This window comes from Phaenicophaeus curvirostris, chromosome 7, assembly GCF_032191515.1.
Source record: "Phaenicophaeus curvirostris isolate KB17595 chromosome 7, BPBGC_Pcur_1.0, whole genome shotgun sequence".
Lineage (NCBI taxonomy): Eukaryota > Metazoa > Chordata > Aves > Cuculiformes > Cuculidae > Phaenicophaeus > Phaenicophaeus curvirostris.
The window spans coordinates 20,585,066-20,602,072 of record NC_091398.1 but is presented as its reverse complement, the minus strand read 5'-3'; the positions used below and the strand labels follow the sequence as shown (position 1 = coordinate 20,602,072).

Genomic DNA, 17,007 nt, shown 5'->3' with positions numbered 1-17,007 from the left:
GAAGGGAGCCGCCGGCAGGCTCGCCCGGCCCGGCTCGCCCTCCGTACGTCGCGCGCCCCCGATTCTATCGATTATCGCTTCCCTTAGCGCCGATTCGGTCCCGTTCGCCCTCCCGCGCCGGCAGCGCCGCTCTCGGCCGCCGGGGGGCGCCGCCGCGCTGGGTGCGGGGTGGTGGGGCGAGCGGGCGCGCTGCGGCCTCCGCCCGGCAGGGGGCGCGGCGGCAGCTCCGGGCGGTGTCGCGGTTCCCGGCGTGCCCCGCGCGCGCCCCCGCGGAGCCGGGCGGGAGGGGCGGGGCAGCCAGTGCCACGTCCCCGCTGCGAGGGGCCCGGCGCCGCCGCACCATGGGCGGCTCGCAGAGCGTCGAGATCCCCGGTGGGGGTACCGAGGGATACCACGTCCTAAGGGTAAGTGCGGGGGCGGCTCCTTCCCGGGGCGCCCCGGCCGCCGCCCGCGGGCCCGTGGGTTGGGAGCCGTGCAGGAGGTTTAACAAGGCCAAATGCCGGGTCCTGCACTTGGGGCACAACAACCCTATGCAGTGCTACAGACTAGGAGAAGGCTGTCTAGAAAGCTGCCTGGAGGAGAGGGACGTGGGGGTGTTGGTTGACAGCGACTGAATATGAGCCAGTAGTGTGCCCAGGTGGCCAAGAAGGCCAATGGCATCTTGGCTTGGATCAGAAACAGCGTGACCAGCAGGTCCAGGGAGGTTATTCTCCCTCTGTACTCGGCACTGGTGAGACCGCTCCTCGAATCCTGTGTTCAGTTCTGGGCCCCTCACCACAAGAAGGATGTTGAGGCTCTGGAACGAGTCCAGAGAAGAGCAACAAAGCTGGTGAAGGGGCTAGAGAACAGGCCTTATGAGGAACGGCTGAGAGAGCTGGGGTTGTTTAGGCTGGAGAAGAGGAGGCTGAGGGGAAACCTCATTGCTCTCTATAACTACCTGAAAGGAGGTTGTAGAGAGGAGGGAGCTGGCATCTTCTTGAATCAGATGCTGCCATGGCTCGCAGCCTTGCCTGCACCACAACACCTTTGCCACGGCAGCCAGAGCATCGCTGCCCTCCTGGTAGGAAAGGTGCTGGGTTAGTTTTTGTTGGTACCAGAACGTTTTGGACCAGCGCTCTGTCTAGAACTTGCCCTGTGTTTTAGACATGTGGAAGAGTGTAAGACTGCTACTTAGGTGAATTAGACCAAGCAAGGAGGTGTTACACTAGCTTGCTAGCAGCATGTCTACACACACTGTGTACAGAACTATGTCTCTACAACTGTTTAGAACACTATAGTGAGAAAACCCCCAAAAATTGTATTTCATGTGTTAAAAAATGATCCATAATGCATTTAAGAAGCAAACACTGATGTTCTGATCAATTCCAAACATACATCTGTTAAAATTTGCATATAGGCTAAAGTTATGGTGATATTTGTTCCTCCCTTACTACTGGTATATAGTAATCCAATGTTAGCTAATATGTAACAATCCATTTTGGTTTTTCTTCCTCTTCCTCAACCCAAAAAACACTTTTGCAGTTTGGTAAAAATGGCAGATTTTTATTTTTTTTTAGCATAAGTGTCACATGCTTTTTACTTTTGAGAGTTGTAAAATCAGTCAGTATTCTGAAGTTACTCTGAAGGTTATCAGTTCTGTCAGATTGCTCAGTTCCTACTGTTTGATTAAAGCACGTAATGAATTGAGTTGTAGCTCTTCTATGAAGTATAATTATTCTTTTTTTTTTTCTTGTAGTCTTGCATGAATCTGGCTCCTTTTCATCTAGACACCTTTTGGTTGTAATGTTTTTGCTACGACTTCAGTGGCAATGTTTGCCAGTGTTCGGAAATGTAGTTGTCAGGTGCACCTTAAAGTAGTTGGTTTCTGAGAGGACAGCAGTGTTTACATTAAATGCAGGAAAGCACCTGCCTGCTGTGTTAAACAGACTGATATCTGCGTTTTTTCACTGTGATGCCTTCTTGCTGATATCTTCAGATGCTACAACAATGAGCAAATGTTGTTTTTCTGTGGACGGGCATCAAATTGATTATGATGTCCATCTAACAGGATATAGGCGAGTGCTTATATGTGGTTGGGAGTGTAGATTCAGAGTAGAGTAAAATTCTGAAGTTTCACAGTTAAAATTTGGAATGTTTACATTGAAATGCAAGTGACTATAATTTTCCTTTGTAGTTTTTCCAAGTCTAATTTTGCAGTCAGTATTCTGTAGTAAGTTTTGCTGAAGGCATTATGCATATCAGCTTGCGCTGTTTGAGTAGCTCAACACGAATGCTCTTGTCTGTCTGCCTGCATAGACCAACCAGGAAATGTTGCTGTTTTCTTCTAACTTGTTTTCAAATAGACTTTCTTTCCAAGCTCCGTATTGTAATCAGATAAATGAGAATGGTAAAAAACAAGTGGCAGTAGTCTTTCTATGTTATAGATCTAAGATAAGGTCGAATTTCTTTGATAGCACCAGACTTCTAAAAATAACATGCAGTGGTCATTCTTTAAGATTTCAGTAGTTGCTGGAAAACTAGAGAAATGTCAGGAAAAACTTTTCAATTATCAGAAGATTTTATTTGGGATGGGCAGGTAAATGAGTGTGTTAAAAGGCCATGAAACAAATGAGTGAGGTGGTTCAAAATGGCATAGAAGCCAGGAAGTTGCCAGAGGGATGGGCAAACTGAGACTGCTACAAGTCAGAGGTTTCTCACATTGAGGCTTTCAGACTGTACATTCTGCCTCCCTATAAAACAGGTGTCAAATCTCTTCTGGTTGCAATAATAAAGGCATCAATAATTTCTGATGTGATTTCTGCAGGTTACTTAAACCTTTTTGGCAGCTCCTGCTAATATTCAGTGTGGTACCATTTTCATTGTGAGCTTTATTATCAGTGCTCTTGTAACAGGAAATAGGAACACTTCAGGGCCAAAGTGTGGAAGGAAAGCGATTTCATCAGGTGCCTACTTGACAGAAAAAGTTGCTGTGCCTTGCATTGTTGGGGTGTCTAGGCTTTGAAGGGTAGCCCTTTTTTATTGCTTAAGAGGGAGAGAAAGTTACGAACTGTTTTTTTAGCCTGGTCTCTTCTTAGGTGGACCCAATAATTGGTCATTTGTTTGAAACAATTCTTTGGAATAAATTTTTATTCATCATGTGTGGTTTTGTTGTTAGACCTCCATGTACTGATTGATGTGATGTGCTCATAAATTTTTCTTTGAACTAGCACCTCCCATGCTAGTAGCATGCAGTAGTGCTGTTTACCTCTAGGGATTTTCCACATCAGTAGTTTTTCTCCTTCATACATTTCTTTTAATGTATGTTACATGGCTGATTAGAGCAACTGTCCATGTATTGCCCAATGTGTGTTTCTGCTTTTCAAAACAGAATGAAACAAAATTTGAAATAACTTTCTTGTTCAGCACTGCAAAACTGCCATAGTTTGCCTGGCCTGTTGTAGCGATTTATAAAATTTCTTCAAGTAATAGATGATGTTATGTGCTGTTCTCCCTAAATGGTACTGAATAGTAGTGCCCAAAGTTTAGATTTCTAACTTTTGAGTGCTTTGGTTTGCCGTAGTGGAGATACAAACATGTTGACTTATTTTTTAAGAGAGGCTCACATTTTAAGAGCTCAGGTTAAATTCTCTGTGCTAAAGTAAAATTTGTTGCTATGTATAGGGAATCTATTTTCTTAGAAAAAGCTTATAAAGCTTTTTCTCTTGAAAACTAGGTGTTTCATAAGGAAATTCAATACAGTTATACCTTGTAATGCATTAAAGTAGCTGACAGAAATAAAATAGATTCTATCAGACCTAACAGGGATTTCTTATATGTGGCACCAAATGGAATTTTATTACCAATTACAGAACGAGTAGAAGAACTACAAAAATCTTACTTCAGCATTTTGTTGGCAATAAAGTAAATATTACTTAGAAAGCGTTTCTTATGGAAGGAGCATCAGAGCTTCTGCTCCTTCAAAGTTGTGTGCTTAGCTTTTGAAAGTTTAACTGGACACTGGTATAAATTATCTGACTGTTAACAGTGAGAGTCTTAATCTGCCTCTGAAAATCAGGGTTTCCATGTCTAATTCCATATAATGTAGCATTGCTTGTGCAGGACTTAAGTTTGTGACCATTGTGTTGCTGAGCAGCCTTATTATAATGTGTAATATGTAATCATCTACTCTATGTAGGCATAGAGTGGTGGTGTTGGGAAAGGTTGTCAGCAACAAGAGAAACTGTATTTACGAGAAGAAGAAGTCTTTTTAGTAATGCAGATTAAAATAAGCGTCTTGACCTTGAAACCGTTTTTCTTGCTCAATTTTTGACAGTGAATTAAAAGTGAAATAGATTAGTGTGTAATCTTTTGTGCTCAGCAGGTCTGCTGTCTAAGTGCTGCCATCTCAGTGAGAAACTCAAGTCCTGCAACTTTGTACAAGACTGAAATGGTCATAGAGCCCTTCTCTGCTTTCTGACATTAAGCGCTCTTGATAGAGGTTCTCTTCCTTTGCTCTTAAAAAGCTCCAGTGGCAACAGTTCCGAAGCTTTCCCCAGGTACTTTGTTCCACTGTTTTTCTCTACTGTTAGGAAGTCATGGCATTTACGTGCAGTTGTTGGCAAATTGCATATGTCTGGAATAACAGCTGGAATTGAGAGAATTGGACTTCCCAAGCTGCCATGGATGGTATCTTGCCTGCACTGGCATCTGTTGTAAATGGTATTACTTGATTATTTCACAGTGCTTATTCGATTACAAAGGCAAGCTATGGCACACCTACTTGGGCATACAGCAGAGCTGCACAAATCCAGATTGCTTAGGAGGTCAAGAGTTTGTGTACGTGTGCGTAGAATCTTTATTTCCATCATTAGCAAGAAGGTTTTTGTGACCTTGTATTTCCTAAGGTCCTTGTTTATACTTTGTTGTTGTAGTTCCTGGAAGAGAACCATGGCCACAGAGCTTTGAGCTGTGTTGTGCATTTGGCACTGCGTGATGGTGATGAATTGTGCAGGTAGCTTGCTGGAAATAAGGTGATGTGACATAAAACCTCTATGGGGTCTGTGTGATTGTTGCCCGTCTTTAAGGAGGAGACTTTTCACATGGGGTGAACTTGACACTTCTGTTTTGCATTCCTGGGATTTCCAGGCATAAAAATGCTTTTCCATCAGTGATGTTGGGCTCAAACAAGTTAGGGAAATAGGAAACATTTTGTAGCTGAACCTGTGTGTGGCAGCATGAAGAAATATGGTGACAGAAGGGATGATGCTTCTGAGGTGCAAGTATGATGCTACGATAAGAGCTTGATCTCTTTTAGGTACAGCTTCCTGGTAGTTTTTACATTCCTGCTTTGAAACAAACCATGCAGAGATGTTCAGTATTCTGTAATGGATCCAGGGAAAGATATTCAACATCCCAAGATACTTCCTGCAAACTAATAGTTTGGAACTTGGAGACTTCGGCAGTACCTAGTTTGAGGCAGACTGTAATTAATTTACTTAGAATAAAAAATCTGCACATTCCAGGTGTCAGTGAGCTTGGCATGGAGGGATGCTGACCTTGTGTAACTTTCATTCATTGTAGATTTTCCTTCAGATTTTAAAAAATTACTTTATTGAATACTAGTTACTGTTGGTTCACAGTATTCAGGTATAATTGATCAGAGGTTGTGGATAGGGATATGGTATCAGGCGTTCTGTTGCTTCATTTAAGACATTCATTTGGAAATGGAGGAAAATCTTTGAATAAAGGGTGAGCCATGTCAGGACTGCTTTGCAGCTGTCCTACTGGCTGAATGAAGTCTGGCTTTTCGTGATTTCAAGACCATGACATGTATCTGATCCTAACAATCTGATGTGTTACATGAATAAATGTATCAGTTTGCTGGATTTACTGATTTTTAGTTATGAGTTGTAGAATGACATGTTCTGTCTTTTAAATTCTTGTTTTCCCAATAACTTCTGAAACCATCTGCCAATTTCATTTTGGTATAAACCCTGTATGTTAGGCTCATCAAAACCAGAAAATGTAAGTATTTCTAGGGCACATGCAATAGGCGGTGGAATGAGAGAGAGGCTATTAAACTATTTTCATGTCACCTCCCTAAACTGAGGGAAGAGCAACAAACAGCACAAGCTTATCCTGCATTAGCTACTAGAAGAACCACATCAGAGGAGAGGATGTTTTGAGTGACTTATTACAAGAGACAGTTCAAGCCTAAGAATGCAATTATGGAGCGTGTCCATAGGAGACCAGAGTTCTTTAATTTTACTTTCATGAAACTGTTTATGTAAACTTTCTTTGGCAGGAAGGCCTTGAGTACCCAGTTTAATACGTAAATGCTTTCTGCACTTGAGAAGAATAGTTCATACGGTATATTTTAGCCTCTGTGTAGCTTTTCGCATAAGCTAAAACTTCTGTTTGTGGAGGCTCTTATGAAGTAGTTCTACATTCTTGAAAGTTCTAATATCTAAACTTAAAAATGAGCTCTAGGGGCAAGTGACTAATGCCAAAGCAACATCACAGTGTGCCCAGGAGTTTCTATGCAGCTGGTGCCGGAGGGTCTGCTACACGAAGCTTAGCTTGTACTTTTACCCTGTTACCTGGTGCACAGTTTGCTACCTGATCTCTAGTTATTTTTGGCAAGAGACATCTTGAACTGAGAGATTGGGTAAGTGACATGGAGGCAGTAGTTTGGATCTAGTTAGCGGGACTGCAGGTTACTTTTGTAGTTGAGAGCTGTGGTTCCGTACCGCTAATATTTGGCAGGAAGGGTGAATATTTTTACCCCTAGTTGTATAAAACTATTATCAAGGAGCATGCAGGCATCTTGGAGAGACACTTCTGTAGCAACACTTCAAGTTCTAGTTGGAAAATACAAATGTGAGGTTTGGGGATGTTATTGCTGCCTTGTTGTTTTTAATTACTTTGGGATAATGTTGGTTTCTTGCTTTTTGTTGCTTTACAAATCTTGGACAGTAATCAGTGTGTGTGATGTGACTCTGAAACTACTGATTCCAGATTATCTTTTCTTTAATGAATGTTTAGGTTATGTTAATGTTCTAAGCTTCTGGCATCTGTTACAGAAAGCTACCCACGACTCATCTGAGCGTTTTTCAAAGCTCTGGTTTTGTGAATGCGTCAGGCAGAGATAAATAGTCTCTTAAGAAGACAGTGTTAGTAGTAATCAAGCTTAATTTTATTTTCCATTGGAGATTTTGTTCTAGATGAGTCATATTAAGAAAACTCAATTCCTGCAGAATCAGACTGGTATTCAACAAGCTATCAGATATGTACCAGTTCTGTCAGATGGAATAACTTGTAGTGTAAGAAACCACACTGTAAAGGTAACATCTGTAGATCTTTTTAAAAGATGAATGTAGCACATAAAAGAAGAAGCAGCCAACTGGTAAAATGAGTCAGCTTACAAATAAAGAGAGATATTCTCTGCTACAAAGGCTGTAGACGAAAACTGAGAGCTATATTGGAATTGCTTTTGTCTGCTGACAGTTCATGTAATGGTGAAAAAACAACACTGGCAAAACATCTCTCAGTCACTCCATTTGAAATGAAGAGCGTACTTCAAGCTTCTGGGAGCAATGAGTATCCAATACTTAGGCTTTGTCCTAGTGGAGTGGTTGAATTATTTGAGCTCCCATAGCTCCAAAATTGCATGTGTCTCTTTTCCTGCAGCTTGTTGGTATGTTAATGAATCACTGGCTGTACAGATGCCCTCTGTCTCAAGAATGTCGATAGGTGATGTTTAATCATGAGATCACCCATCCTTACACAGATATGACTGTTCTTTTCCTCTAGTAGGCATAAGAGAAAAAGCAGTGTCCAGTGTTTGTACTTCTGTGGAAAGATTCTGCTTTATAACCAACTTTTTCAGAATTCACTGACCTTGTCTTTGACCATGATCTCCTTTATTGAAATAAACATCTCCAGTTTATTTGCTGTGGCTGTTCAGTAATGCATGTCCCAGGGAGTAGCCACTGTTCAGTCATTCCTCAATAATTTATAAATCACTGTATTTTTAAATGTTTCTCTCTCTCCTTTTTTATTTAAGGGAGAGATTTTCAGTCTGGAAGGTCATATTTGAACACTTAAAAATTGTACATACAAACATCAGTAGCTTCTAGAAGTACCATTTGCAGAAGTTGAAATATAATACTAATCTATGAATCGGCACTGGGACATTTGTTAAATTCTTGTTTCAACTTTGTTAGGTACAAAAAAACTCTCCGGGACATAGAGCTGGATTGGAGCCGTTCTTTGATTTTATCGTGTCCATTAATGGTTCAAGATTGGTAAGCGTGTTGCTGTTTTATAACTCTGAATATAAACAATGTGTTGAGAATCTTATTTTCATAGGCAAACCATTGCATTTGTTTTATTTGAATGTATATAAAATATTTCTAATATTTCTCTTTAGTTTAAAATGAGAAAGCCTAACTGAATCAGAAATGGATTTCTTCCACCCTGTGGTTATAATTCTATCAAAAATCTGGCTGGATAGTAAGCATGAAGACAGACTGACAGACTGCAGATGTCTGCTCCCTGCAGACATTTGTGCCAGCAGCAGATAGTACTGCCTGGTGATCCACCACTACTACCTGCTTGTGTTAGTGCCACCCTAGTTCTGTCTGTAAAAATTGCTTGTGTGAGAACTTGCAAACTCATTGCAGTAAAACAGGTTGTTTGAAAGAGTTGCTCTCAAAGCTGTTAGCTGGGCAGGAAGCTTTCAAGCAGAGCTGTGGTGGGACAACAAACCACCAGGGCAGTGGAAAAGAACAACTGTGGTTAAGCTCTTGCACGGATAAGGCTGGATCCAAGAAAGCCTCTGAGAAGCTGCAGGGCACAACATATCACAGGTTTAATTGAAGTGCTCTCATGTTTGGAAAGCATAACCTATTACAGTGAAATCTTGGGGTTTTGCTGAAGTTGTATTCTAGAGTTGTGAAGGGACTGGAAGCTTCTTATAAAATAGCTCTAGATATGTATTCTGATAATGTGCAATGTTTGTAGGACTTTTGAAATACAGAAGTGGTGCTGTAGAACTGGATGCTTGCTGAGTTAAACACTAAACCGAGCTCTTGTTTGAACATTTGCAGAATAAAGACAACGACACTCTCAAAGACCTGTTGAAAGCAAATGTTGAAAAACCTGTAAAAATGCTCGTGTACAGCAGCAAAACACTGGAACTGAGAGAAACGTCAGTGACCCCCAGCAACATGTGGGGTGGCCAAGGCCTACTGGGCGTGAGCATTCGCTTCTGCAGCTTTGATGGGGCCAATGAAAACGTATGGCATGTTTTGGTACGTATGGACTAGTGTTTGTCCTACTGTAGCTTACTGTTAGTTTTTGGGGGATTTTACTGAAAAGTAACTTAGAAAGGAGTGCACAGTCCATGAAATCAAATTGGTCTGTTTTCTCTTCATTGATTTTTGGATTTGGAAAGACTTTTGAACTTGAACTGTATGTCTAAGTATATTGTCAGATCTCTTATTTACATCAGTACTTCTGCACAATACTCGGGGCTTCTTGTAACTGTACCAAAGGAGACTGTTGTTTGGCCACTATACCACTAGTTCAGTGACGAGTCTACTTATTGTGTTGAAGACTGGACCAATTTGTCTGTTTGAACCCAAAACTTGTGTAAAGCGCACACCCAACTGTTCTGCTGCACCCTGACAGTTACAGAGTGTTTTGTAACTTTCCATCTTAAAACCAGGAAGTGGAACCAAATTCTCCTGCTGCATTAGCTGGACTTAGACCTCATAGTGACTACATCATTGGAGCAGATACAGTCATGAATGAGGTAAGTATATGAAAACAAGATTTTGAATTTTTATAAACTTAAAAAAAATTGTGCTCTAATATTAATATCTAAACTAGATTTGAAATCTGGGTTGTGCCATGTGTCTTCTGAGTTGTGCCACTGAAGCATGTATTAAAGTTGGCCTGGTGATAAAAGAACAGCACTGCAACAACTGCAACGTGTAGCAGTTACCAAGTTCTGTTACAGAAAGTTAGAACTAGGAAGATTACTTTTTTATTTTGTTGTTTGATATTAGAATAAAGAAAACCCTTATTTTTATTCTTTTCCAGTCTGAAGATCTCTTTTCTCTTATTGAAACACACGAAGCAAAGCCATTAAAACTTTATGTGTACAACACAGACACAGATAATTGTCGGGAAGTGGTGATTACTCCAAATTCTGCCTGGGGTGGAGAAGGCAGGTAAGGAGACAATGTGTTACCGGGGTCGGGACAACTTTGTTATAGGACTATCACAGAAGCTGCTTGCTTCAGTTTTCTACAAAGAATGTTCTATGCAAGCCATTTCTGCTATAATAAATTATATATTTACTTGAAATTCAGATTTTGTTACTAGTGATGGGAGATATACACAGTAAATTAGCTAACACAAAAATGCACAGAATGCAATGGTTGCTTTCTGCTTTAGACTGCTAGTTGTATATTCTTAGTGTTGCACAGTACCAGAACTGCAAAAAACTGAGTTGAATTCCAAGCTATATGCCTGATAAAACTGGGTAGTTTAAGTGAAAGTGAAATTTATTGTGTGCTAAATGCTTGTTGTTAAAAGAATTTTGTTTCGGTTGTCTTGTATTATTTCCCCATAGAAAATAAGGCAACACTTGGTAGGGGGAGGGAAAGGCTGTACTGAGCTTAGCTTGAAACTTCTTGGCACCTTGAGTCATACATGCATTGCTCGTTATGGAGTTCGTAGTTATAAAGTCACTTCACTGACTTTTAAATGTTCATATTTTAAAGCCTAGGATGTGGCATTGGTTATGGATATTTGCACAGGATACCTACACGCCCATTTGAAGAAGGAAAGAAAATTTCTCTCCCCGTACAGTTGCCTAGCGCATCTCTCAGTCCCCTCAAAGATGGCTTCACAGAGGTGAGTTGTAGTCGCTTCTTTGGCTTGGTAAAAGTGGACTATGATTTTATATTGCTTTTCTGTTTTTATTGGTTCTTGTGGAAACAAACCCTAATGATGTAACTTTCTTTCAATAAGGTTCAGCTGTCCTCAGTTAATCCCTCAGCCACGTTACCCCCTGGATCAGCAGGCCTTGAACAGAGTCTTTCAGGACTTTCAATTAGTTCACCTGCAACTACTGTCAGTAATGTTCTCAGTACAGGTTAGTGTGAGAGTAAATAAATTCTGAAATGTGTAGGGTTTCTGACTGTTTTTACATTCACAGATGCTTCTGTCAATTTAATAGAAGGCAGAAGAGAGAATAAAATCTACTCTTCCCCAAAATTTTCTCGACAACAAAGGCTTGAGTACTGTAATTTTGCTCTGCTTGCTTGCAACATAATCACAAACAACTTCTGTCAGAAATATGATACGTCTTATTCAGAATACTATTTTTCTTCAACACTTTTTGGTTAAAGCAGATAATAATTCTCCTGTAAGCAGTTACTTACTTTTACTCCTTGAGGTAGGGAACTGAAGTATGAATAGAATTAATGTTTTCCTGTGTACTCCACCAGGTGTTCCAACGGTTCCATTATTACCACCACAAGTTAGTCAGTCCCTTACCTCTGTGCCACCCGTCAACCCAGCAACTACCTTACCAGGTGGGTAGGTAAAATGTCTTAGAACATTTCTGAAACAATAATCTTAAGGGAACAAGGGAAGAAATGTGTCTTTTCCACCGCTTTCTGTGGGGGCAGGAAGGCATAACTTAGATGTTTCGTGTTAAAGTTCTCTCTGCATCCTCTACAATTTTTAGATTTTTTTTTTTTTTTAGAGTACTGCACAGCATGTCTCTAGCACAGAAGACTGAGTTGGCAACAAAGTTTAAAGTCATTTACCTTTTAGGGTCCTCTGCACAAGAGATGCAGCATTCAGGATTTCTCAGGAAGGGATTAGCTTTGCTGTTTGCAACATTTCTTGAGTTAATGTAGTGTTCCTTTCCATACTTCATAAACTGTATGTTGCAAAATACTTCTGCAAATGACTTCACAGTCTCTGGTTTTGTCCTTTGCACCTGGACATCATGACAAGGAGAAGGATCTGAGAAGGCACATCTTGCCTTTTTCTGCATTCCTTTCATCTCCATTTTAGGAAACTCCTTTTTAATACTCAGCTTGATCACTCTTCCTGGTATAAATAGAGGGGTAACAATAGAGAACTATATGTTGCAGTTACTGTTTCTGTATTATATAGTAATTTATATCGATACAACAAAAGTAAAAGTCTGTCTGCAAAGTGGTGTGCATTATTTCCTGATAATAACTAACATTTCAAACACTAGTATTCCAGAATTATTCACAGTAGATAAGATGAGGATCTTATAGGATTTTGTCATGTAAGTGGTGCCCTGGTAGAGGACTCAATTTTTGCATTCCAAAACACTGAAGGAGTTGTGTTTTATTTTGTATGCTATGAGATGTGTAGATAAAGTTGTATCCAAAAGTTTTAAATAATGTTTGGAGGTATTGCTTTCTAACATAGAAAAACTGCGTAGTAGAACTGAGTGCATGCATACATGCATAAAACAGCAAACTACTACGTTCAACTTCTGTTGACGTTCTCTTCTTCCCCAACCCCTTGTTCATCCCTTCACTGAAACCTCCAAATATGAATTTTCTTTTCACCTTGAAATAATTGCCTTTAATGAGAGATGAACTTTGAATGCAAGCCTGCTAATTCCTTGCCATAGCATTCTACTTCCCTTAGAAAAATCTGAAGGATTGAGATTATGTATTTGCTAGTCCAGGCTTCCTGCAATAGGTATCCATTTTCATTGTGCAATTTCAAAGCTGAAGCTCGGGTGAATTTGCATTCTTTTATGTAAAAGTGATAATCGGGATGTAAAGCAATATCAAATAAATTTAAAATATCAATAAGATCTCAGAAACAGTTAGGAAAAAACAATTTTAAGTTTTCAACTGTAACTTTTCCACTCTTCTCTTAGGACTGATGCCATTACCAGCAGGGCTTCCCAACCTGACTGATCTGTCCAAACTTAATTTACCTGCACCACATGTTGTTCCAGAAATCATACAGCCTGGTATGTGCTTCTGCAAGCTGAAATACTATAATAGCAGGTCTCTCCTTGACACTCTTCAGAGTCACCTGGTGGAGTGCTGAAGAGGATAAATAGAATGTTTGCCTGAGGTGGGAGTTGACAGTACTGCCCAGATGAGGTAGACAAGGAATGTCTTTATCTAAACTAATTCTAAACCTGTGTCTATACTTGTTATTTCATCTTATATTATGTGATTTATGGTCTCAAAAGAGATTGTGCCAAGAATGAAAGCATATAGTTTATGGGTAGAAGAAGATACGAGATGTTTCCTTGTCTACTGGATGACGAGATCGAAGCACCCTGATTGAATGCCAGCAGTACAAACTAATACTAGATTTATGGTTTTGAATAAAACAAAACTGCTGAAGGTGCAAGTGAAGCAAGCAAAAAGAAATTGCAAGCTTACCTGTATTAACTTGTTTCTGGCAGTTTAAGTGAATGCTAGAAAAATCTAATCATATTATCAATGCATTCCCTCTGGGGAAGGTAGAAGCAAACTTGAGTTGATGCTGATTCTTTAATTCTGAAATCTGAAAGGTATCAGGCTTTGAAACCAGCCTGCTGAGTCAGTGGTCCAAATATATCATGCTCATACTAAGTTAAAAAAGCTGCTTCATTTCCAAGATTGAATAGGAGATTAGAGAAGGCAAAAATGTTAAGCAAACAGAATCTCTCCAGATCTGTGGTTTGCAGCAGCTCACTGCCTTTTTTTTTTCTTTATTTTTTCTTTAGGTTTGTCACCCCTTCCCTCCTTGCCACCTCTGAACCTAATGGGAGTACCGCCTCTATCAATGCCACCCAAATGTGTTCCTCTGCTTCCTTTGGTCACAGAGGCATCTACAGCGCCTACAGATTTGCTTCCCTCCATTACTCAAGCTGGAAGCTTTCCCATCAATGCTGGCGCTACTGTAAATGTAGAACAGACCTCTGCGCTCACCTTGGATAGCACTACCCCAACTTCTAAGGCAGCTGTTGTTGATGGATCAAGTGAATCCTCTACAGTTAATGAGAAAACATCTGGAGTCACAGATACACAGGCTTCTGAAACATAACTCCAGATTGCTAAGTTGGATTGGCTTGGTATTTCTTTAGCCATGGGATACATATTTGAAGAGCAAGCTATCATTTATTTCATACTAGTTTGTACTTAATCTTTAGGAGTCCTGTAAATAATATGGAGGTATAATAAAAATAAAAAGGGGTTTATAAAGCGTGTGTGGTCAGAGGGCAGGAAGAGTACTTGTATGTAACCAAAAAAAAAGTCAAGGTGGTAAATAGAATTCCACTGCCAAACTCGGAGATATATGTTTTTAATATAGGCTGACAGCCTTAGCCTGCTAGGCCTGTCCTTGCTTATAATTAGCAAATTTTGCTTCTGATAGAAATGAAGCAGTTCTTGCGTGTGACATTTATGTACCATAGTTCTTGTTCTTTGCAAGTGTCACGTTACTACAGTGGGGATGAGAACATTTAGTCCGAGTTGTAAATTTTAGTACTGCAGAACTTCCACCTAAAGGTATTTCTATTAAAGTTGCTGAGTGACCTGTTAACTGACATCTCGTTATTCAGCTTGTACACAAATCTTTAAGCTCTTGAGAGATGCTCAAGCCATGTTTTGTGACTGCTGCTGCATTGTTTCATGTGCCCACTGTAAAATGGCATTTGGAAGGGAATAAAGGAAATGTTAAATGTAGCACACAATTTGGCACTTCATGACTACTGTAAGACAAATTAATGGGTTAAGCATACATACAGCAATAAATTCCTGGAATTTTATCCTTTGTGTGACAAAATATATTTATTTGTTTAATGCTTAAATCGTCATTTAGTTGGTTTTAGCTCAGCTCTTTCTAGCGCAGATCCATGAAAGGGCTCTCCTCTAGAGCAATGGATCCAAGAGGCAATTCTTAATGAGGGACAGGATCAGCACTAGCAGTTAGATCAGTTGCAGCAATGAGTCATAAAATCTGCCTGCATGTGACTCATGCTTGCCTTTTTTAAATTGGTGTTCGGATGAAAATTGTAGATTAAACACTTCTACAAACTGGTGTGCGCTGTGCTCCAGGTGGTAGCCTTTGCTCCTGCTATCGGGTACTGTTGATGTGGAAAACATCAACAGTACATCTGTAGTACAGAAGTACGACTCTAGTGCTACACTCCTGGGATTTCATTTACATGTGTGCTACAAGCATATGCAAACTGAAGTCATACAATCGGCAGACTGGAGCTGAAGTCCTTTTCAACAGCAATACAATCCATGTGGCGATGTAGTGTGCCTGATGAGTGTTTGGGACAGTAGTTGCTGATCATTACAGCTGAATGAATTCATTCAAGTGAAAACCTTATCCAACACCTGTCTCGTCTTTGTATCACTTCAGTGTTTGTCTTTCCTCTGACCAATCACCTGCTGTGTCAAAAGCCTGTCAGACCCCAAATACTTTTTTCACACTGTAAGTGGTTTCTTTTCTCAGCTGCTTGGAGTGTGAAATCCCTCTGCCTTGGTAAGGAGGAGGTCACTGTTTCTCAGAACGTATTTTTGACTTATCTTTGTAGATCTGTTGTCACATACCTCAGAATTAAATCTTTACCTGAGAAGAGGCACGTTCTTTCTTTGTATACAGAGAGAGGCTGTTGGTAGTAAGCTTCATAAAGCCTTGCAGGTCTAGTAGTCTCTCCTGTGACTTCCTTACATGCTGCCACAGCTGGAGCAGCCATCCTTAGTTTCCTTACCTAACCCAAGAATGGTAGAAATTGGTTTTGTCACATACCAAATGCAGAGCAATTGCTGATGGTAATTGGATGCAGTGAACTAGAATCCTCAAATAGTGTTTTTTCTTATTACAGCATGGCACAGTGGCCTTTTGAGTAACAGCTGAAGTGAGCTGGCATGTTCCTGCCCTTCTGTTCAGCAGGCTGGCTGATGTTGTGCCCATCTACAAGAAGAGTCAGAGGGAGGACCTGGGGAACTACAGGCCTGTCAGTCTGACCTCAGTGCCAGGGAAAGTCATGGAACAGGTGATCTTGAGTGCCATCATGAAGCACATGCAAGAGAACCAGGTGATCAGGCCCAGTCAACATGGGTTCATGAAAGGCAGGTCTTGCCAGACTAACTTGATCACCTTCTATGACAAAGTGACCCACCTACCGGACGAGGGAAAGGCTGTGGATGTGGTCTTCTTGGACTTCAGTAAAGCCTTTGACACAGTTTCTCACAACACACTGGGCCCCTCACCACAAGAAGGATGTTGAGGCTCTGGAGCGAGTCCAGAGAAGAGCAACAAAGCTGGTGAAGGGGCTGGAGAACAGGCCTTATGAGGGACAGCTGAGAGAGCTGGGGTTGTTTAGCCTGGAGAAGAGGAGGCTGAGGGGAGACCTCATTGCTCTCTATAACTACCTGAAAGGAGGTTGTAGAGAGGAGGGAGCTGGCCTCTTCTCCCAAGTGACAGGGGACAGGACAAGAGGGAATGGCCTCAAGCTCCGCCAGGGGAGATTTAGGCTGGACATTAGGAAAAACTTTTTCACAGAAAGGGTCATTGGGCACTGGCAGAGGCTGCCCAGGGAGGTGGTTGATTCACCTTCCCTGGAGGTGTTCAAGGCACAGGTGGACGAGGTGCTAAGGGTCATGGTTTCGTGTTTGATAGGAATGGTTGGACTCAATGATCCTGGGGGTCTTTTCCAACCTAGTGATTCTGTGATGCTGAAGCTGCAAACTTTTGTAGGTGGTGGGCAGTTATCTCTGGTAGCAGACAAAATAAAATGCCTAGTTTGGAGTCACACACTTCTTACAGTCCCTTGTTGCTAACTTATGGATCTAGCCTTTTGCTAGGTATGAGAGCAGTGGAAGTAAGGCAATGTTTAGGTGTAATCATGGGCAATTCTGCTAAAGATAATGACTTCAAATTTGAAGATAATTCAATGGTGCTGCATGTAGGCTACAATCTCCCAGTCATAAACACGGAGAA

General features: G+C 40.9%; 1 protein-coding gene across 1 annotated transcript; it reads left to right on the top strand.

Moving 5' to 3' along the window:
• Positions 1-274: 274 nt before the first annotated feature.
• On the top strand, positions 275-14,821 carry GORASP2 (golgi reassembly stacking protein 2). The gene is made up of 10 exons (XM_069861126.1): positions 275-404; positions 8,205-8,285; positions 9,090-9,293; positions 9,710-9,796; positions 10,087-10,217; positions 10,773-10,905; positions 11,023-11,146; positions 11,502-11,588; positions 12,932-13,027; positions 13,778-14,821. The coding sequence occupies exons 1-10, from the start codon at positions 342-344 to the stop codon at positions 14,095-14,097; spliced, it is 1,326 nt and encodes a 441-aa protein (XP_069717227.1). The 5' UTR covers positions 275-341; the 3' UTR covers positions 14,098-14,821.
• Positions 14,822-17,007: the final 2,186 nt, after the last annotated feature.